This window comes from Ips typographus, linkage group LG6 (genome assembly GCF_016097725.1).
Source record: "Ips typographus isolate SLU linkage group LG6, UJ_Ityp_2.0, whole genome shotgun sequence".
Classification (NCBI taxonomy): Eukaryota; Metazoa; Arthropoda; class Insecta; order Coleoptera; family Curculionidae; genus Ips; species Ips typographus.
The window spans coordinates 5,842,113-5,864,281 of NC_138427.1; the positions used below are offsets into that span (position 1 = coordinate 5,842,113).

Below are 22,169 nucleotides of genomic sequence, written 5' to 3' on the forward strand. Positions count from 1 at the left end.
TGTGCATTTATCAGCTTTTTCTTCATCATTCTTTTGAATTTTCTTTAAATTCCTTAAATTTCCTTGGTATTTTCTTCAAAAATATTACATTCAGTGCAACATTGGTCTCTTTTTTCACTTTTGCTATTTTATGTGTTTTGATGCTAGATTTAATAATTCGTTATTAGATCCATTTTGACTTATCACAAAAATCGTAATAATACGCTTTCAGTACTGATGAATCACGAAATAGTCGCACCCAAGATAAACTCCATAATATCCCTAATATTGTTCCTATAATTTCTTACGCCCTACGCATTTGGTGAATTACCTGCCTAATCATTGTAAGTGAAGCCATATTATTTATTATTTAATACACTGCATTATGTATTATGAACTGTAAATGATTTAGTTCCTACGCCTTTGTGTAGGTGAAGCTTTTCAATCTTCTTGTATATTAGCTCTAATTCCAAAACATTATCATGTTTTACCGTTTTAATAAAATCACAGTAGGTGACTGTATTCGAAAGTTTCTAGAGTTAGTGAATATCACACTTTACATAGTTGATCTTGATTTTCTGGCAATGTGGCAACACAGCTTAACAAAATGATTTATATGTAACAGAACTCACTTAAAAATAGATGGCCTTGTGTTCGTTATTAGACTGCCGTCTGTAAGTACTCTGGGTCATGGTAGGTCATACCGACTGGGTAATGTATGGTCTTCAATGTGTTGGAGCCATTAACAAGAATGCATATTTATTATTGCACCTTTGTAATAGGAGCCTGCTGCGGCTTATTTGCTTACATTAGGCTCATTCACACCTACGAAGATGTTCTGGTGTAAATCGGAGCAGACAAACGCCATAACATTTTTTTGTTTTCTGGAAAAGGGACACTTCGCGTTTTAAAGCTTCTTTATTGGAAGTGGCTGGTGTTAGTCATAAACTTTTAAAACTGAGAAGACCGAATGGCTTTTTATAAGTTTCTTCGTGTAGCGGTGCCTTTGTTAAAACGACTTTGAAAACTTTTGCCCTACGGTAAACGAGCGCAGCAGCTCTGATTTTCTGCATGATATAAATGGAAAGTTTAGGGTAAATAGTGGAAATTCCATTTGAAATGGTAATAAAATGCTAAGTGGAGGTTATTGGCGAATTTAATACAGTAGAGGCAAAAGACTACCGAGAACATTTTTTTACTAGTTTCAAAGCTTACGTAATTACCATTATACATCAAATCAGTTACTCCAACAGCTTGTTTAGACTAATATGTCATCATTAACGCCCATCCGACAAGAGCTTCCAAGCTCCCATGTTATTATTTAATTTTAGCTATTTCACCGGGGCTTGATTGATCGATTCGATTATGCATTGACTGTTGTTATCGGTTTATTTAATTTCATCAATTCATCTTGTCAAAACAGTGGCTCCGTATAAGACAATGTTAATGGAAATCTTCTCAACTGTTGCGACAGTCATAACGCCAACAACCAGGTGGAAATATTCAGACTGAGCTCCTGTTTAGTCAACATATAAGCTATTTATTATGATTGGAATGAATCATTGTTGTTTTCGTTGCTGTTAAACGAGTTTTGAATTTAATACGAATTTAACGATAAACAAACACGATTTACAAGGAAAGCATTGCTTCAATGTCAAGTTTTATTCATTTAATATACTGCTGAATAGGTTGACAGATATTCAAAGTGTTAAATAGTGATCATAAGTTAGTTAGTTTATTTTTTTTTGCATTATTTTCAACTTAACTAAGTTAAAAATAAAAAATAAGTTGAAAATAACATCAACCTAATCTAATCTAGTCGTTTCAACTCAAAACCACAGACTTAGGCTCGTTGGGACTACATTGGACGCTGAGTTTGGCTCATTTCTGGTCAATCTGTGCCAAATTTTATTCTTTCGTCTCAAAGATTGACTTTGGTGTTGTTCTAGTCTGCATAATTGTTACTTTTGAGTCATTCTATGTCTGTTGGGACCACATTGGACGCTGAATTTGGCTCTGGCGTCTTGATTCCTTCTAAGGTCTACTACCATCTTTAGAGAATCTAAAAAAGAAAAGATGAATGATAAAACACAGAAAACACCTCATAATGTGCAAATTGGAATTCAAAAAAGGGTTTTTTGTCAATAAAATTGACTTTTGTCATTCCAATAGAAAAGGTTGTCTTTGTCTATCGTTTGATTTGCCAAATTTAGAATATTAACCAGGTTTGGTAAATATTGAAAGGATATCGCAACACAGGAATTATAGTTTAATCTAATATATGCACCTTTATTTTACTTCTTTTTCAAAAAGTTGATCATCGTCAATGTCATATCGTAAATTTGTGAAAATCTTTTTGTTTGTTGAAAAAAGTTTTTTAGGGTCTTCTAATTTCGCTTATGCAAAATTGATTGGAATTGGCAAAATTGGGAACTTTTATATATCGGAAAATTCAAATTTAATGACTTACTGGATTAACTTTATATTTGGCAGATTTAATATTTTCCAATGACATTTGGTAGAGCAGGATACAAATGCGCTAGTTTTACTAGTTTTTTCAATTTTTTTGCACTAGACTTGGCACTTTTGCCAGTAGAAAACCTGATTACTGACTGAAATGATACACAAGAGAAAGACAATTGGAACATGACAAAAATCAAAATTTTTTCCAGCAAAATTTATTTCTTGCTTGAAAAGTTTTTACGTGTCCAACTCCGGCTGTTTCCTCCAATTTTTTGCTGTCAACTGTCGTACGTCGAACTTGGACATAAAAGTATTAAATTCTGAGCAATTAATTGCCAACTCTCTGTATAGTTAGCAACTACGAGGGTTGTTTGTGAAACTGAAAAATGTTTTTAAATAATATAATCTACTAGTTAATTCATTCAAAGTAGTTTTCCTACTTCATTCATTACTTAAGAAACATTGTTTAAAACATTTAATATAATTAAATTTGCTTTCATTTTAGTTTATACTTTTAAATGTGTTGACACCTATCTCAAATTTAGCATTGTCATGGCTAAGGCACCCTTCCATTGTGCGAAGTAAGCTAAACCAGTCTGGACATCCGGATATGGCAAAGCTGACATTCGTATTGCCTAGCCGATTGTTGGTGTATATAAAAAGTTCAAGGATCGATCGAGCAAGGGAGATTAATTGAAAAGATATCATCCACGGAGATTGCAGCAGTTAATAGTGCGTATCGCTAGCGCCTTATGGAATCTTTACAACGGTTATTGTGTGTCCGCCTTTATCCAAACATCTCTAACAGTAAATCGACAATAATGTAAATACCGGTAATGAGTTTTTTCTGTAGCATTTTGTAAATAACCGTCGGAAAAATGTTAATGCGAAAATATTTGCATAAATAATTACGCGGAATTAGCCAAAGCACTTAGCATTTCGGAGATAGTATGATGGTTGTTCCTTAGAGCTTTTAGCCTGTTTTAGACGTTGATATCACGTGCGTTTAGATGATTAGGACTGCATAGCTCAGCTACACGTGTCGCTAACTTGAAGGTAATTATGCGTTCTTGGCAGGTGATCAAAGCAACACCGGTATAAAATTGCATTCGTTAGTTTCGTAATTTATCTTAATGAGAATTTTTGTCAACTACCACCCATAAAAAAGGCACCTTTCATCCTGAAGGCAGTTAAAACTTTCAACGCTAGACGGCCGCAATCAATAGTAAAACAACAAAGCAGTAGTGAAACGCAGATGCATATGCCAAACTCACTTTCGCCTAAGGCCATTTCGAATGAGAAAGGAGAGAGACAATCTAATTTTACTAAAACCAATCCGAAAGAAACGCTGTCAGTTATATTTTTCACGTCGACGACTTCCGAATCTAGTTTTTCTCGGTTTCCCCCCGATGCCAGAAAATCTTTTCCCGGCGCCCTTCTTGATGGAATTGTTCGATGTCGACCTAACTTTGCTTTTAATGCTCCTCTTTTTTACAATCGTTTTCGATAGTTTTTCGACACGAAACGGGCGACAGCCTCAGCCGTATCTGCTTTTTGCCAAAGCCTATTATAGATTATTTCCTTTTCTTTTTGTCTTGACATATTTTAACGCTTTTATAGGAATCAACCGTTCAAACATTCAGTGATTATTTTCTAAATTTATTACGAAATACTTTCTAATTAAATTCGCAAACCTTTATGAAAATTTGGTAAACGAAGCAGAATAAGAGGCAAAGTCACAGTTGGTGAGTTAGCATATTTCATGGATTTTAAATCTGTTCAAAACTTTTCCAAGTAAATTGTGCTAATAAGTTGAGAAATCTGAGTGAATGTTTTTAAGTTTCTTGAGAGGGTCTCCTAGTCGCATTATCAAGAAGTTAAAAATTTTAAGTTTAATAATTACGTTCAAACATTGCACCGAATATGAAGGATTTTACAATGATCATTCTGAAAATCTGAATTTTGTTTCATTGACATGTAGAGAAAAAGCAACTTACAATAGATCTGACACCCAAACATTTTGATATTGATTCTTCATCAAGAATGCAACATTTAGCAATGAATATTACATGCACCATTTACTTGTATTGTATTTCGTCAACTATTTCACTAAAGTGGTGTAACATACTTTGAGCGACAAACTGAAGCCAGAAGAAATATATGACTACTTCATGTAAAACATTACCTTGCCGTACAATTAAGGAAAAATATTTCAAAATACGGTATAACATCATCAACAGTCACTTTGTGCAGGCTGAAAGGTACTACTCGTTATTTCCTCAACTCGTCTAGTTTATTCAAATAATCTGATGCAGTTTGCCCGCGTTTATCTACACAGAAAGTCATTTTGCCAACCTCTTACGCTTATTAGAATATATTTAAAATGCAAAACTTTACAATATTCCCTCCAAATTGCTAGACTCGACTCATCTTTACATCTCTCATCTTTGTGATGTAACCACGTTATCCAGCGAAACTGAGTTTAGGTTTTTGTTGTTTTATTTCATGAATACAAATAGTGGTTCTATGCAAAACGAAGGTAAAGGGGTAATAAAATATTTTACTGCCAGAAACGTCTGCGAATTTCCTTCCCATTCGGTTTTAAATTACGAGACCGTGTAATTGAAATCGTGTCAATATTAATAATAATAGTCTGGCATTGAAACTTGGTTAAGAATGCGTGCGATTTTCTGTCACCTCTGGGGAGTTTAATAAACCAGAAAAACAAATACATAACTAGATAATCATCAAAATGGAACGTTGCCAAACAAACATTCTAAATTTATTTCGGACATCTAAGATCGGAGTCTGGCTGCATCGCTCAGCATGTAACTCTGTCTTATTATGTAAACAAAAAATATGTATGCAGCGGTTGAACGAAGCATGTTTCCTGCTTACGGGGTGAATATTTCACTTTGATTTACGTAAGAATTGGGCAGAAACTGCCTTTGTAGACAAATATCAGGAAAGCTAATTTTGACTGTTACAGAACCACTGAACCAGTTAGTAAATTTTATTTTTTTTTGTAGGTTAAAACATTTGTTAACTGTTCCAAGACTTCCAAATTTATAGTTTTCTTACTCTAACATAAAATGGTATGTTTAACATCATCACTATAATAACCAGTGGCGGCTCCTCAATAAGTGCACATGTGCACGTGCACTCCCAAATTTTGAGTCCAAAAATGCATGTTTTTATTATAAATCTTATAATGATTGAAATAATTTTCTATTAATACCAAGTATTAATCTTGGAAATAAATAAGCTTTTATTAATAAATAAACGAAATCTGGACGAATTACGGATCACCGCTGCCACCGTGTGCCGTGGTAAAATCAAGTGCACAGCTCATGGGTATAGTAAATCTGATTGGTCGAACTTCCGCCGTCCGCCCCCTCTGTACCCCGCGACTGTCTAGAGTCAGTCGATGTTTTAAGCTGGCCCGTGTGCACAATTAGATCGTGCACTCGGGGTTTTTCTTAACAGTCACGTGTTATTTTTCTTCGCGACTTTTTAAAATGCCTCCAGTATTTCCTACCGTTAGTGTGCAATATTTGAAAACAATTACATATTTTAAAATTGTAGGAATTGTGGGCGTGGTCTCAAAAATTTTTTCGCCTGCGGCGCTAATTGGCCCTTTTTTTGTGCACTACCTTTCAAATTTACTACGAGCCGCCACTGATAATAACTATAGTGTTACGTAAAATTTAAGTGTATACACTAATCCGCTACATCCAATATGTACAGAATTTACTCAGACATATTGAATGTAACGGATTATTGCGTACATTACTTTTAGGTAGCACTAATTAGTGATGTTGCCAAACATTCCATTTTATTTATAGTAAGATTACTAGCAGCCCCTGAAGAAGAAAGCAATAAATTTTCGAAAGCTGAAAGTAGCTAACAAATGTTTTAAAATATACACTTTCAGAAGACTGAAAATACAAAAACTGATGAGAATATCCATACGTTAGACGTTAGGATATTATATAAACATAGATAGCATGGTTTAAGTAAAACATTAGTAAGTGCAAGGTTGTCAAAAATGAAAACTAAAGTTAGGATAATTAATTAATCATTGGAAAAAACATCCAGATGTCCAGAATGTCCAGAATAATGTCCATCATTCAGGATATTATGTTCTCTCTAACTCCCTTGGTATATAAATGACTATTTTCAATATGTAATAAATTTGAAAAAATCTAATTGACACTTACAAATGTGCAATGTTGATAAGTGATTTTTAAAGACCCTTTTGACCAATTGGATAAATCTGCTACAATCAAGCACTTGATATTGCAGTTGATAAACCCTAAAAGGAAGAAATGTTATGTCAATTTTAGAGGTCAAGAAATCTACACTTTTCCTGAGATCAATCAATGGTCAAGAATATTCACAGTTATGCATACACATAATTTATACATTAATTTAATTTTAGAAGATTACAAATTTCTAATTAACAATGAAATGTGTTGTGTCAACAAATGACAACTTTTATGGTTATCGATAACTAACTCAATAATATAATAAGTTTCTGAATTTTTTGATTGTGAAAGATTTATCGTCCACTTTAACCAAGAATAACTCTTTTGTAATTAAATGTTTACTGTGCCTCTCCAAATCAAATTTAAACGCACTCCTCCAAACAATATTAAATAATACCAGAAGACATAATTTCTGGTTCCTTTCATCTCTCGGCACTTAAATTAATTAAAATTTTCACACCCACATTGCCGAAACAAATCATTCTCGTGAAAGCCTTAATAAGAAATATTGGACCAGAGCACTATTAGCAGATCCTTAAATAAATCATTAAAAGCCTTATAAATCATTTAAAATGTTGCCGTTCTCGGCTTCTGGAGGCCGTCGGCCTTCAAATCTTCGGTCGAGTTTATGGTTGCATTTCGAATATCCTGCGTTTGTCTTCCTCAACTTTTTGCAGCTTTATGTGGTGGGAAAAAGTTCAGTCAACAAGGAAAGTGACAGTGTCTGGCAAAAAATCCATTATCGCCGATACACCCCTGTGTCGATATATAACGCTGAGATTCTTTAGCACGTAAGAACTGGGGTAAACTTTTAGTATGATATATGGGGGACAGTTAAGACAAAGGGAAAGCCATTAAAAAGAAGAAGACGTTCGAAATTGTCTGGTAATAAATATAACAGAAACAGATCTCTAAAAGTTTTGTGTGCATTTGGGAGGAACAAATTGAATTAAGGGCTTAAGATTTACATTTATGTTTCTTTTGCGTCTTCGTTTAGTTCCTCCATTTGGAATTTATATTTAATTGCTTTTCTTAATGCGGAATATTTTCTGGTGTTGCTTTTTTTTGCATTTAGATTAGATTGGATTTTTGTCGAAGTCAATCTTCCAGATTGATTTCATGTAAGTGAAATACAATATCCACACCGAGGGCTTTGAGGTTGGGTAAATAAACAGTTCCTCTTATATTACAAGGTTATCCGGATAGAAAGGTAATATTCAGTTTGGGCGTTTGCATGGAGCAGTTTATTGCATCCGGACATAATCCCATCTTATTAAACCCCGTTCCGGATATTGTGGTCCGGAATGTTTAAGCTTCCAGCATTGTTGTTTTAAGCACATTTCACTCACCTAAAGTGCAGACTTTGTTAGCCTGCTTAGAGACTAGTTGAGTGGTAATTTTCGCAAAAGTGTTTCGCAAAAAAGGACTTCCACGATCAGTAAACAGCCAACCAAAATAGAATAACACAGATTTGTTGGTTTTAATTAACGGACTCTCCAAATTTACATCGGCTTTAATTAAAGATGCCGACAGACGGATGCGAACCAACTAAAAAAATTCAATGTTTTTTTGCTAAAACGTTCCTAAAATTAGCTGAAAATTAGTATTCATTGAAATATTCAGTAATTCAGTAAAGGACTGACCGAATCATCTTTTGTTTCAGACCGAAGATGAAGGCAATCACGGCAACGACGAAACCAGATGCTTCATTTTGTCTACTTTGGCTTCACAGGGTCGATCCAAGGTACATTGTATTCTTTGCGAGGAACAGTTGCTGGTGTTTGATCGATATCCACTTGTCGATGGCACATTCTTCCTTAGTCCCAGACAACATGCTAAAACCTGCATAGAGGTAAGATATTTTTAACCATTACACAGTAAAACTCCAGGTGTTTAGAAGAAGGATATTCCTTAAAAGATATAAGGGAGCTTTGAAAGCTTTTTTCATAATTTCGACTTTATGAAACTCATTGAGTGTAATTCAGTGTGTTGAGAAAGAGCATCAATCAACCTTTTTTCTATTTTTAAACCTAGATTTGTAAGAAAGAGAGAATAAGAATAAGATGAATTTTCATGCAAGCAGTTCTTTTTATAACATTTCTAAACTCTCTTCAAGAAATATTCTAATAAAACAACAATGGAAACTTGGTTTTTCTTTCACATACTTAACCATTTAAACAATTACTGCAAAGTTCAAGTTTAAGCAACTCAACAACCAGCTAAAAAAAATGTTGTTTCTATTGACTGAGAGTTTACAACTTGGCCAAATATTTGAACTAAATATAGACTAAAGATCATTTTTCTTAAGTGGGTCTTAAGGATAAGCATACATTATTATAATTCGACCTTAAGGTTAAACTTGACTGAGACAAATGGGGTGAAGGTAATGATTGTGCAACCCATATTTTATTTATAGCTTCATTATATTCAAAAATTGTCCAACCCGTAGGCGTGCGATATTATAAATATATTGAACGAGTTATTCTTATTTCTTTTCAGGTGAAAGTTGACAATCGCACCCAATTTTTAACAGTCGTTTGCATGGCATGTCTGGAGGGCGTTAACGGTCGGGCGATTGTTTGCCGATTCTGCAATCAAAAATGGGATGGGTCGTCATTGATTTTGGGCAGCATGTATTCCTACGACATTTTCGCTGCCATGCCCTGTTGCACCGAAAGGATCAAAGTACGTACAACATTGTCCGTCTTGTTTTATAATAAATTGGACAAGTTCAAACAAGCCCGTGTCCGGGTTCATTGTAAATAATGCACCGTCCGAACTACGGTAAATTAGTTATTTATAAATGTTCGTCGCCGAAAACTAAACTCGTGAAATTGATGGTCAAGGAACTCTAACAAAAGGGTTGACCCTTATAAACTATGTAAATACACGGGCATTACCATGTCAGGCCATCGGAAATTGCAGGAATTATTATTTCAACAAAATGTACGTAACACGAGTAGTGTCACATGAAATGCCGGTAAACTTGGAAATGTTATCAATCTTTAATCTTACTTGTCACATTTACGATTCCGGAATTGTTTATTTATTTTTATATGTATATTGTTAATCATCTGCAGACTTGATGATTGAAAATATACGAATACTTAATATACTTGTGGAAAAAGGTAGACCGTTCCGAAACATTTCCATCCCTAAACAACTACCTAACAGGTGTCTCTAGTATTTTTCTTAAATCACATTACAGTAAATCTCATAATAATTGAAGATATGCATTGGGCTTTCTTAAATTTTCAGATTCCATCTTCAGATCTCAGAGGTTCTGTCTGGCTTAATTACTTTACTGTATTGAAAATTTCAATTCTATTAGCTATATCACCTTCTATCAATTGTTGTAGATCTCGTTTTTGGATTTCTCATGTTTTGGGTGCTTGTTTGTCTGTCCAAGCATCCATTTGAAAATAAATTAAGTAACTTCTATTAATTAAGATAATTAATATCTAATTATTTTACAGTGTAACTCCTGCTACAAGCCAGTGTTACATCCAGCTCAGCGTTTGAACTTCTTTAGTGACTACAGCCATATGGTCCCCTGTCCGCATTGTCGCACCTTGGACACCCACTTTGTGAAACCTTTAGGTTTCTGCTACACCCGCCAGGTGTCGCGGGCGTCGATTCTGTGGCCATAGCATGCGGCCCATGCGGCCAAGCCGCCTTCCCCCATCATGGTGCCCCCAGGTCCGGTTTTCCGACAAACCATCCCCCAGGTCAGCCAATCGGCTAGTTTGTTCGGAGCCGCCAGTTACAATCCCCCAATCGGAGTTTTAACTCCACCGAAGACTTCCTTGTCCACACTAAGCAATACCGTGTCGACGCCCAACAATATAGTAACTCCACCAAGGTGCGTCGAGACGCCAAGGTGTGAGGCGTCGCCAGATTCGATGGACTTGGATTTGGGGCTATTATGGAGGGAGTTGGCAGGGCTGCGCCTCGACGAGTTTTGTCGCCTTCAATTGACCAGAACCCGTTAAGTCGTGTCAATTTCGAAGGTTTGAGTTTAGTTTTATTTGTTAGTTGTTGCGTTTTTGGTAACTGTTGATTTTTTTTCTGTATGAGAAACTGATTGTGTTTACTCGGTAGTTGCGTTTAGTTTTGAAACGGTCGAAGCCGTTAACGCTCGACTTCAGCATTAGATCAGTTTTTCATTTTATTATATTATTATTATGACATTTGTTTACTTTAAATCCGTTATGTTATTAGTTTATTACAATTATTATTATTATTGTACAAGGTGATTTGCGGTCTGTTTATAGAGTTACAAATCAAACACTACTGAAAGTACAACTAATCCTCAAAACGAATGAAACAGTTTTCATAAACAGTTTAGAATTATCTGGAAATACTGAAAATATAGCTTAGTTGCCTACACAAGAAAGCAGAACATTCTATTTACACACTATTTAAGCCTTACCAAAAATTACTTATTGTCCCAGATTGATGCAATAAGTCCACATTAGGACAGTTAATAACAAACCATATTCCACGAACTTTACCATGGAGTTTTATCAGAATAAGGTTGTTAACTACAAGTTAACTCTCGTTAAATATAATTCGCAATAAATGTAATGTTGCTGAATGCTAACTATATAAGGTACATTTCAGTAGCGTTGACTGATTGATATGAACTCTCTTTAGGTTTGCTTTTAAATACACTGACTAAGCTACCAACTCAACTGAAAATGCAGACCAGAATTGCCTTGTACGTTTGTTAGTTTTTAGTAGAATTTTTTTAAAACTTAAGTCCCCGCGTGGACGTAATATTGAAGTGACAATTGTGATTACATAGATATACCCTTAAGTTTTTTCTAAACTCGAAATTACCACTCGTGCGGTGAACGTAGAAATTGTTAAGCATACGGAAATGTTTAAGAGTGAAAACAAGCAATCTGTTTTTTAATGTCCGTTAGTAGATAGATTTTCTAGTGTTACGTAATATATACGGCTCTTATGTTGGTTTTTTAATAACGTGTATCATGATAACGGTAGTTTTTTACTTAAAACGTAGGTATTTTTAGATTTTAAGGGCGAGACTATTTCAGAAAATTAACCCTGGCGCTAGAACTTGGTAGTCTTCGCTTTTCTTCTGTACTTTAGATAAGTTAGCTAATTTTTTTTGTTTTGTTGCACTCTTTTAGGCGCGGTAAGTATTCCCTAGCGTAGTATGATTTTTTATTTAAGTTAGCTCATTAAAGGCACTTTAAGTGATAAAATGTTTTAGTCTGGAAATAGTAATTTTTTGTTTTAACGAATGATAATTTTGCGAACATAATGCAATTTTATCTTAATCCCTCCCAGTGTGATGGCTATAATTATTCCATTTTTAAATAATAAGTTGTTTAGTTTTCTTTTCAGTTATATAACTACCACCAGATCTAGTGGCCCAATATGAAATCCGGACTACTTTTTATTAAACCCAATTTTAATAAAAGGCAGTCTTTAAAAATACGACCACAATGTAAATACGTTTTAAATGTAACGCAGCTGTGTCCCAATAATTATTATAAATAACGATAGTGATACGTACGCTCCAAAAAATGAGTAGAGAGTGAGAATGACTACTATCCATTCATCGTATGTTTGAGTGTGCAACTATTTATTAATCTATCACCTTGTTAATAAAAACCCGACCCCTATTTCCACTCCAATGAAGTCATTGTACGATAAGACGTTATCATATTCGAGTATCTGGATGAAACCCCAAATCGATTCAAATTACTAGCAGTAGGTAACGTTTTATTTGCACTAATAATCTCAGGGTAGATCATCCCTGCATGTGCAACAATATTGTGTGTTTCTATATTTCTGGAAGGTAGAATGCGAAAATGACATATAGGAACACCGTGTATACGTTCCCTAACCGCAACCCCATAGCCTTTTTAGAAACGGACGTACAAAATCACTCAGTAGCCGCTCAGAAATAAAATATATCCCGCCAAATACCTCTGAATAGTATCAGAATTTAATTGATTGTTTTTCTTGTAGAGTAATCCAGAAGTAACGCTCAGATTTTATGAGTCTTAACGTGCCTTCTGGATTTTGTAAAGGGAAAGTGGCAAGTCTAGGAAAATGCTTCAAGTACAAACCGTTCGTTACTTTTGCAAATTTTATATAAATACATTCTAAACAATTGTTGAGGGTAAAGTAATCCTAACGCTGTTTTAGTCAATTTTATTTAATCTATTGGGTTTTTAATTGCTCTAACTCAAATTTAGACCACTGTTTATCATAACTGCATTACCGGGGCAAACACTATTTAACGCGCAGATTATTCTAATCCACTATACCGCTTCTGGCATGGCCTTCACGCATGACAATACAAAACTGCTATAAACCGATCAAAACGAAAGCCCCCAAGTACCGAGAATTAATAGAAAAAATACTTATATTGTTAATTACGTTGAATTTACTTTTATTAGAAAATCGTTGTGTTTTTCCACACAAACCTGCCCGACCTGAAAAAATCATTCAAAGATTATCCCCACGTCTGACTGGTTTGTGGTGTTTAAATAAAATTACACAGGTACCTTACAATCAGTAACTGAAATTTGTTACGTTGTCCTCAGTATTTTCCCCATTTGTTTGCACGTTTTGGTTCATGTCCCTCTGACCGACTTCATCTGCACGTGTGAGTTCAATACAGCGTACTGCATTTTGCAAAAATGTACTTGTAGATTGTGTTAGTTGTCTGTATATAAGCGCTTGTAACATTAGTTGAAAGGTGTTTTAAAGCTTCCTAATAAAGATGGAAATTTCAATGTAAGTCTGCATTCGATAATTTTATTTAAAACTTGTAATTTCCAAATTTTCAAAAGTGAAAGTCACATAAACATCATCTGACAAAAAAAAATGAGTTTGTTTAAATTGTTAATCAATAATCAGTGTCTCTATAATTATAGTTTTGGACCTGATGTATTTGAAGTTTTACAATTTATAGATTATAGTAATAAGCTGCAATTATTACAAGCTTTTCACTTACAATTATTCAATCCTTTGTCGACGAACTATGTTATTATAGCTTTCATATATTTTGGACCAATAACGAAGTTATGACGGGCTATATTTATGTATGTCTGTACTTCTTTCATGCCAGTCAGAATGAAATATCATCTTATTATTAATTAAGACAAGTTTATATGTTTACGTCAGTCCTGTAACTGAAGTAATTAAATAACTTTCTGTCAATTTGTGTTTAAATAGTTGAAGTAGTTGAACGAAGTGCAATTAGTTTTGCCTTTTGGAAAGATTTCCAATTTTATTATTTCTGATAAAGATTTATCAGACACGGAAAGACGGATACAAATCAATTTTAACTCAATAACTAATCATAAAATTAGAATACAGGGGAACAGGATTTGGATTTTATTGTCAGACATATCCAAAAAGCAGACTTTAGAATGTGTTGATGAAATCTTGCTCATAAAGCCTAACCATTTCAGTTGACGCGTTACTTCTATTTTCATTAATTTTTAAAATTTCTTGGAAGGATTTCTTGAAATTTTGTGAAAAGTTTGGTGAAAACCTAAGAATTGTATGAAAGGTTGGCATATAGCTTAGAGGTTAGGGAAAATCAAGAAAACTCTAACCTAATGTAACCTTAGCTAAGTAAGCATAGTAAGATTAGGTTAAGTTTTTTTCCTAGATTTTACTTTTTTACTCTTCGGGAAAATTCTTCTAGATCGGCAAAACGACAGCAAATAAAGGCATTTCATGCCGATGTGATCTAAATTGTTTAGAAAATTTCAAGAGAGGCATTAACAAGTCGATATATGATTTATTATCAGAAGTCAGCAATTAAAATTTTAGAATTAGTTGTCGAACATTTTATAATAATAATAGTTAGTTAAATTCAAAATCTGATTTTCGGTCTTTGTTAATAATGAAAACAAATTTAAAGTTGATATCAGAGGGAGCTTTAAAACACCAAAAAACAACTAATTGTGCTTGTATTAGTTTTAGAAATGCCACAGCTAATAAGGTAGACACTTAATCACGGCCTACATATTCTAATCAACGGTCTACACAATGACACTAAATTTGTACATATTTAACTCGCTTTCCAGTGCTAATATTCAAGATTTGAGAAAAAACTCTCCTTTAGTACTCGTAGTAATTATTTCATACTTCGTATGTATCGATACTTAATAATATTTTACGTAAGTAACTACGTAGTTCTTAGAATTATAACACGAAAGCATTTACTGAAACTTGATGATTTGAAATTGTAACGATTTGCTATAATTTACAGAAATTATAAATATTCTATTTTATGTTTCACTAAGTGTAAATATAAATAGGTGTATAATGAGAAAATAAAGTGGCGTGGGCACCAAAGCTGGTGCGAGGACCAAAGACTGCTGAGGGTGTCAGGACAAATATATAAAATTGTCTCGGTTTAAATGGGACACGTGAATGTAATATCAGCAGTCGCAAATATTTATGTTGCCCCCACAAAGGGCTGCTATTTAAAAAAGAAAAAACTAAAAGAAAAGCACGTTTGAGTCTCCCACTGAGAGCTAAGCTCTTTCACTTTAATAAGGCTGTCGAAGCACAATATACGGAGGTTGTTCTAAAACGGGGTCACTTTTAGACCGCATCACGAGGGCAAAATCAGGGTAAGGGTCGTACCGTTTATATTGCACCACATTTAACTATTAGTCGTATCGTCATAGAGTCGTATTTAGGGTAACTGTGAAGTTCTACTAGCTTTTGCTTGCTGCTATTTTAATGCATTCCTGCTGCCAATCAAGAAACAGGTTAAGACGGTCAATTTACTCTATTCGATGTAGTACCCGACACTGTCGTTGGGACTTCCTAAACAAAAAAAAATAAAAGCTAAACTGTGATATTTATACTGTAGAGGCTGTAAGCCTTTTTGGTAGATGGTTTACGAACGTTTTATCAAATGGACTTTTGATCAGAAGGGCAGCCAGTTTACATTATACATACATACCTACCCTAAAAGTCGTTTGTACCGTTAGCTACTTAAACAGTGATTAATTATTGATTCCATTTTAAAAACTGTATTTTTGTTTCTCTGGTAAATTTGTGGTAAAACTAGGTAGTAATAGAATACATTTTATACTCGTAAATCTGGTCAAATGCTGGTTATTAAGCCCTACGAAACTCTGACATATATAAATTTGACTTCCAATTGTAATGGGAGAGTTTAATGGATTTAAGTTGTTCTACTTTTTTTGGGTGATTTGCAGTCATATGACTACTAACTTATCAACAAATAAAACATCACGTGGTTAGTTTTCTAAATGGTCACTTTTAATGAGTTTTAAGTGGAATGACGACTTTACTTTCTTAATCATTTTTTTTCTCTGCTGTGCTTAAATGTTGTATTATACAATGAGTGATCCAGAGATGGTAAGCAGATCCAGAGAGATGATAGCAAAGTGTCCAAAAACGTTCATATATTTCTAATTGCACAATCTAGAGCTTTTAGCCAAGAACGTAGCATTATGGGGCAAAACATTTCAGAAGCAAAAATTTGATAATTTTAAAGTTTATCTTATCCTATCTATCTATAGTTTTTTTTATCCGTTTGGTAGTGCTGGAAATCTCATAGTCAGAATTATCTATAGCTCTCTGTGTTCTTTTGACATAAAATTCAAATTTTGACACAAAATTTCATATAGTTAAAGGTCAATTTTTGCAAGTGAACATATGGAATTTCAAAGGCGTCAAAAGCCTTAGTAATCCAAAGGCAAATGTTCTAATATCATCTCTCATGGGTACTGCAGTTGTTCTGAATTTTTAAATTCTTTTCTTAGTCTTTGTAGTTCAGATATAGCGTCCTTTATTCATCCTCACATATTTATAACTTGTGCATAACATTTTGCTGCATTTTTGTTTCTAGTTCCTCTACACTTTCTGAGTAACTTCTACTTTTGTACTGTTTTAGACACTTTCTGTTTTGTGCTGTTGTTAATAAACTTGAACAGAAATTAATCAACTATTTAATGTAGTGGTACAAACGACCACTAACGCCAAAAACACCTTAAACGAATATACACCACAATTTTTTATACTGAAACATTTTTCATGTGAATGTCGAAAGTGAACGTGACCAGAATAAAGGCTATGTGTAGTGTTTTAAAGTGAAATTGATCGGTGTCACTGGTACTACATCGAATAAACGACCCTAAATGAGTGATTATTTTAGATTATAGAAGGTTGGAAATTATAGGCTTAAAAATTGGCGAAATTCGGAACGTTTGTGATATATATTTTTTTACCTACTTTGTACGTAGTAGTTTGTCTATAGAGTTAGGGTAGAGTTTCAAAATTAACGCGTTAAAAAGAAATCCTATCGAGCAAATTTTTGGACTGGTCAAAAGTATTTTTAGGGAACTGATGAGTGATAAAACCTTGTACAGCAAGCTAAATTTTTGTACTGAGAAATGAATTTGAAAAATAAGTATACCATTTTTTTAAGACATAAGGTAGACGTTACAGGTTTTTATACTTAGCGAGTTAGTGATTTGCTTTAATATTAATAAATTAGGTATTGCGTAAGTTTCTAAATTTTAAGGTACAGATTTCTTGCTTGGCAGGAATGCTCATCGCTAGCGCATGTGGGTGTGTGATTGACAGAACAATTTTGCATTTTGTGATTGACGTAACGTCCAAGCTTCATATAGAAACCAACATTCTTCATCGTTGTGTATGTAACCATCTCATTCATCCCTGCATGAAAAGGAATAAGAGCGAATGCAACTCGATTGTTATAATGTAAATAAAAAACAATCATAATATTACGATAAATAAAAAACAAATTGAAATCCATGTTTTTATGAGGGATGCGCTTCTTTGAAAGTTTTACACTACAATAATTTGGGTCATGATGGATTTGTAAATCTGGATTTCAATTACCTTTGTACGATAAGATACTAAATCAATTGTTGCCGATTAAACGAAATATATAGGAAATCATTTTCAGACTGCCTCAACTGCCGCTTGCACTTTGATGCAAGTGGCAACTAGTTAAAAAATAATACACTGTGACGCACAAAAGCATCAAGACTGCAACTAGCAACAGATTTACCTCCCACAACGTTGCCAATTAATCTAAAACGTTGCCAAAAATCAGATTTTTTCATCAACATTGCCGTTGTTCTGTTTGTCACCCGTTTAGGTTTCAGTCAGAGTACAAATTTTCCTCAGCACGTTTTCTTATTAAAACTTATTAATTACTAAACTATTATTATATACTAAATAATCATTGATGTTGTAGGTTTTGTGCGGACCGCAAATTTAGCGGCGTATTTAAATATTATGTAGTTCTTTGATAATAGTCACTAAGAAGCTCCCTCTATGTTTTCAATTAAACATTATTATTGTTGCGCGACGTTTTTGGATTGTATTGTGTTTTTTCCTTGAAACGTCGTGTCTGGGTAAGCAACCAAATTATAAATTATTCACGAACATACTCGAGTTGAAATTACAACAAAATTATGGTTTGGTTGTTGATCCTCTTATGTTTTATGACCTATTAACGGAAAGTGTTGAAAGAGATGAGAAACGTATTTATGTCTGTTTATAGCGTACTGTAGTAGGGGAGGATAGAGACGGCAGGGGTGTCTTTCTTAAGCCTGCATTGCCACCCCTTAGATCTAGTTAGGGGTCGTACTACTTTAGCAGGCTTAAGAAAGAACCAACAATTGTTATATCGTAATGTTCTTGCTGTTATGCTCAGGATTATTGATGGTCTCAGTTGGTGTTAATGTACTCATATTGAAACAATAAAAGTACATTAAAATCCACTGAGAGAACACGTAAAGCTTACAAAATCATTGGGTGATCACTGAATGAGTACAAATAGCTGCCGTCTCGTTACCATCCGAATTTATCATTATTATTATCATTATTCTTATTATAATATATTTTCAGAGTTTACCTTAAGCAATATCATCAGAGATTTTATTATTCCGTTTTTAAATTTCATTTATTAGTTTCAGCGCAGTGTATGACCATCCAAGTTTAAAATAGACGCAAAAATGCTCAATCTGGTTATAAATTGATGTTTCTAGAATAGAATAAATCACACCTCGATAAACTACCTCAAAAATATCTGTTTCGTAATTCAAAAAAAGTTCCTGGTGTGCTGGCAAAAGTCTGTTTTAAACGTACACTGAGAGAAAAGTTAACTCACCAAAAAAGAAGTGCCACGAAAGAACCCTTTCTTTTTTGACGATTCTTTTTAAGTTTTAACTTTTAATTGCCAAATTTTTATTTAACGCTGGGACGTTGGGTGGCGCTGTAAGCGTTCTATTTCTAAAGCAATATGTGCCATATACTCGTCATTTATACCAAAAACGAATGATTCTCGCCACGCAACACCCACGAAGAGAAAAATATTAAGAGTGTGTTTTACTACTAGAGTACCTATGATGAAGCTGGTGGAAAGTTATATCGACAGAGAATCCTTCAGTGTAACTTGTAAAATATATATTTGTAACTCTAGGCTAATGTAACTTTAATCAGTTGTAAGTTGTGCACGTCTGTCGACTTGTCAAAATCGTTGAGTTAACCATCTCACCTGTTTTGAGTTTTGGATTTTGAACTGTTTGACGGGCGTGTGTTTTGATAATAGAATATGTGGAAATGTTTTTTTATAATCGTGGAAATATCAGTATAATATAATGACACTAAATGATCGAGCTTTTATTGGCTTTTTATAATAATGTAATACAATGGGGATTACAAATTTTTAAGGCATATTTAATATAACCATTGTCTATAAAATAGAATCTTTTGTTTTATTTATCACTTTTTTTTCAGCCCAAACGGTTTAAATAATCACTGTAGGTAAGTATAAAGGTAAGTATGTAATTTCCAAGAAGTGTCCTTTAAGAAAACATTGTTAAACCAAGGGGTCGTGACGCCAATTTAAAGTCTGGACTGTTGGGTCATTTGAGCAGCATTAAGCCGAAATAGAGCCGTAAATTGTTTAACTTGAGCGTCACGTCACGTAGTCGCATTTGCGAGTGGACAAATTGCAAAGTGCGAAGGAATAAATTGATGACCCTTCGTGGTTATCTGGCAAAGCTGTGAACTTCCCCGACGGAAATAAGGTTACCGAGAAAGTTTTCAGTAGTTGAAGCTCAGTTTTTAAATTGAATAATTCAGAAGAGAATCGATGCATTTAATATACTTTAATCATAGCAAGTCAATATCAATTTTATCTAATTTTACCAAACTGCCAGACTATTTGCATAATAGCGGTCCGATAAATATATATGGATGGCACACCTAATTGAAATCTATGGCTAAAATCACATTATCCTGTTCACGATCCCTGTTTCCAATGATATACTGCCGATGGATTACTTTTATAATACAATCAAATTTAATGGCCTGAATGGACCGAACCTTGTTCGATTTATCCCTTGATATCTCTATAAATTCCTCTTTACTCCTGGTATTACACTGTCAGAAAACCTCAGTTACGCCACATAGAACTAACATTTTTCTAGTGTTTGTTATGCTTAAACTCTCAAAATTTATTTAAAATATAATGACTTAGCTAGTGTAATAAGAATAATTGCGTCAGGGTGAAGGGGTAAAGCGGGGAACGGTCAACTGGCCATTAGCATAAGGGTGTAAAGGGTGTAATTTAAAGAGACATTTGAAAATTAAAGCCTTTCTCTCTTCGACAGTTATGGTGTCGTATATCAATAGAATTACAAAAGATGATGGGATTAGCGTACAGCTTGGAACGAAGTCTGCAGTTTATTGGCTCTGACTGTTTCACACCATCAAACTTTTAGAATACGGGGCAGAAAGTAGTTGAACTGTGTTATATTTGTTAATCACTATAAGTTATTCAGAGTAAACGTAATGTTTTTTTTAAAGAAAACTTATTTAGTTAGTCACTCCACATTGAACAATTCTGTCGACGGCGGCAGTTGAGTTGCCTAACATGTACGTATTTTGGTAAAGAAGCATTATTGCAGTATAATTCTGAAATTCTAAAACATCTTGTATATGCATTCTACGAATTTGGCAACTTTTATTTTACAAAGCCATCATGTTAGCTTTACTTTTGCGATCGAAGAGTCTCCCTTCTGAGTTTGTCGTCAAACTTGACAAACTACTTCGATTTACTTATATGCAGAATGGCCAAAGAGGCGTGCCAAGAATAGTAACCAGTTTATTACCTTAAAAGACGTTCTGGGTCTTTGTGCCTCCGAACTGGGTGCATAATATATCAGATGAAGGACCTCGGCTTGGAGGGATAACCAAATATTCTTTGATTCCGCTTTATAGCCAAGTTTCAAATGTCCACTGAGCCTTAATAATTTAAGTCAGCGCCCCTGTGTCATCGTTGACCGAAAGCCATTTTCAACTGCTTTGTTACGACAACAAAGAGGCGTTAACTTCAACTTTACCATTAAATTAACTAACGCGATTTATTAGAAGGGTCAGTCTTCTGTCCTTTCTAATTGAATGCCGACGCCTAATCCGAACTTTGTCGTGCAAATCTAAATTAGTCCACATCTGTTGGCTAAGTTAGCATGTGTGTATAGGAAAGCCTTTCCAGTGAATACTGGACAGGAAGTCGGATGCTGCCCTATCTCTGCTCAGAAGGGTTTAAAGTGAAAACGCACTTTAGGTGGATAATAGAATAAAATAACTTACGCCCTTTCAACAAAGAACTCTCCTATTAGCTCATCTTTAACAACCCATTACTTCTGCTTAATTATTCAGAACGATTTCCTTTGAACAACGTGAAACCCTTAATTTTTGAGAACCTAAATAAGCCTGATTCCGAAAAGGCATTTCTTTGATATTTAAATCCCTTTTTGGCACAAAGGGTTCAAAACGAACGCGCCATATGATAAAGAGTTACTATTACGACACGCCTCTAGTAGCTATTACCGAAATTGCTTGCCAGAGTTGCGGCCCTTTAGAACACCACCTACAAATATTTGCGCTCGTCGAGGTAATACAGTGCAGTCTCAATGCGTCTTCATAACGCCGGTTCTTGTCTTATGATTCCCCAATTTATGATAACGGATAGGTCTATTCTAATTGCAAATTGCCTTAAAGATTACCCTAAGGGGCCTCTCGTTATGTGTAGTTTAGATAATGATCCGGAGTTTGTCACCGACGATGTCACCCCTTTGGAACTTGAGCCCTTTTGGTCGCCAGCCCCATCTGACCACGACGTTAAGAGATCATCTTTCTAATCACGTTGGCCCCCCCATTGAATAATAAACAATAAACTGATATTAGGTTATGCAGGAAGGGCTACTAGAGGGTCAGTGTATGATATATTATTTGGGTTAGTGGGAGATTAGTTGGAAATTAATGCAGGACGATTTAGTGTTACTAAGAAAACATTTTCTCAAGAATTGCAGATGCCTACTAGAAACTGATGGGAAATTAAATTGGTATATAAGTTTTGATCATTTGTTGTTTCTTTTT

General features: G+C 34.4%; 1 protein-coding gene across 1 annotated transcript in view; it reads left to right on the forward strand.

Moving 5' to 3' along the window:
• heca (hdc homolog, cell cycle regulator) overlaps window positions 1-19,489 on the forward strand; it is a 114,555-nt gene extending 95,066 nt beyond the window's left edge. The window contains exons 5-7 of the mRNA XM_081983011.1: window positions 8,374-8,562; window positions 9,210-9,395; window positions 10,187-19,489. Coding sequence (XP_081839137.1) covers window positions 8,374-8,562; window positions 9,210-9,395; window positions 10,187-10,360 — 549 coding nt within the window. The 3' untranslated portion in view covers window positions 10,361-19,489. The remainder of the gene's footprint in view (window positions 1-8,373; window positions 8,563-9,209; window positions 9,396-10,186) is intronic.
• Window positions 19,490-22,169: the final 2,680 nt, after the last annotated feature.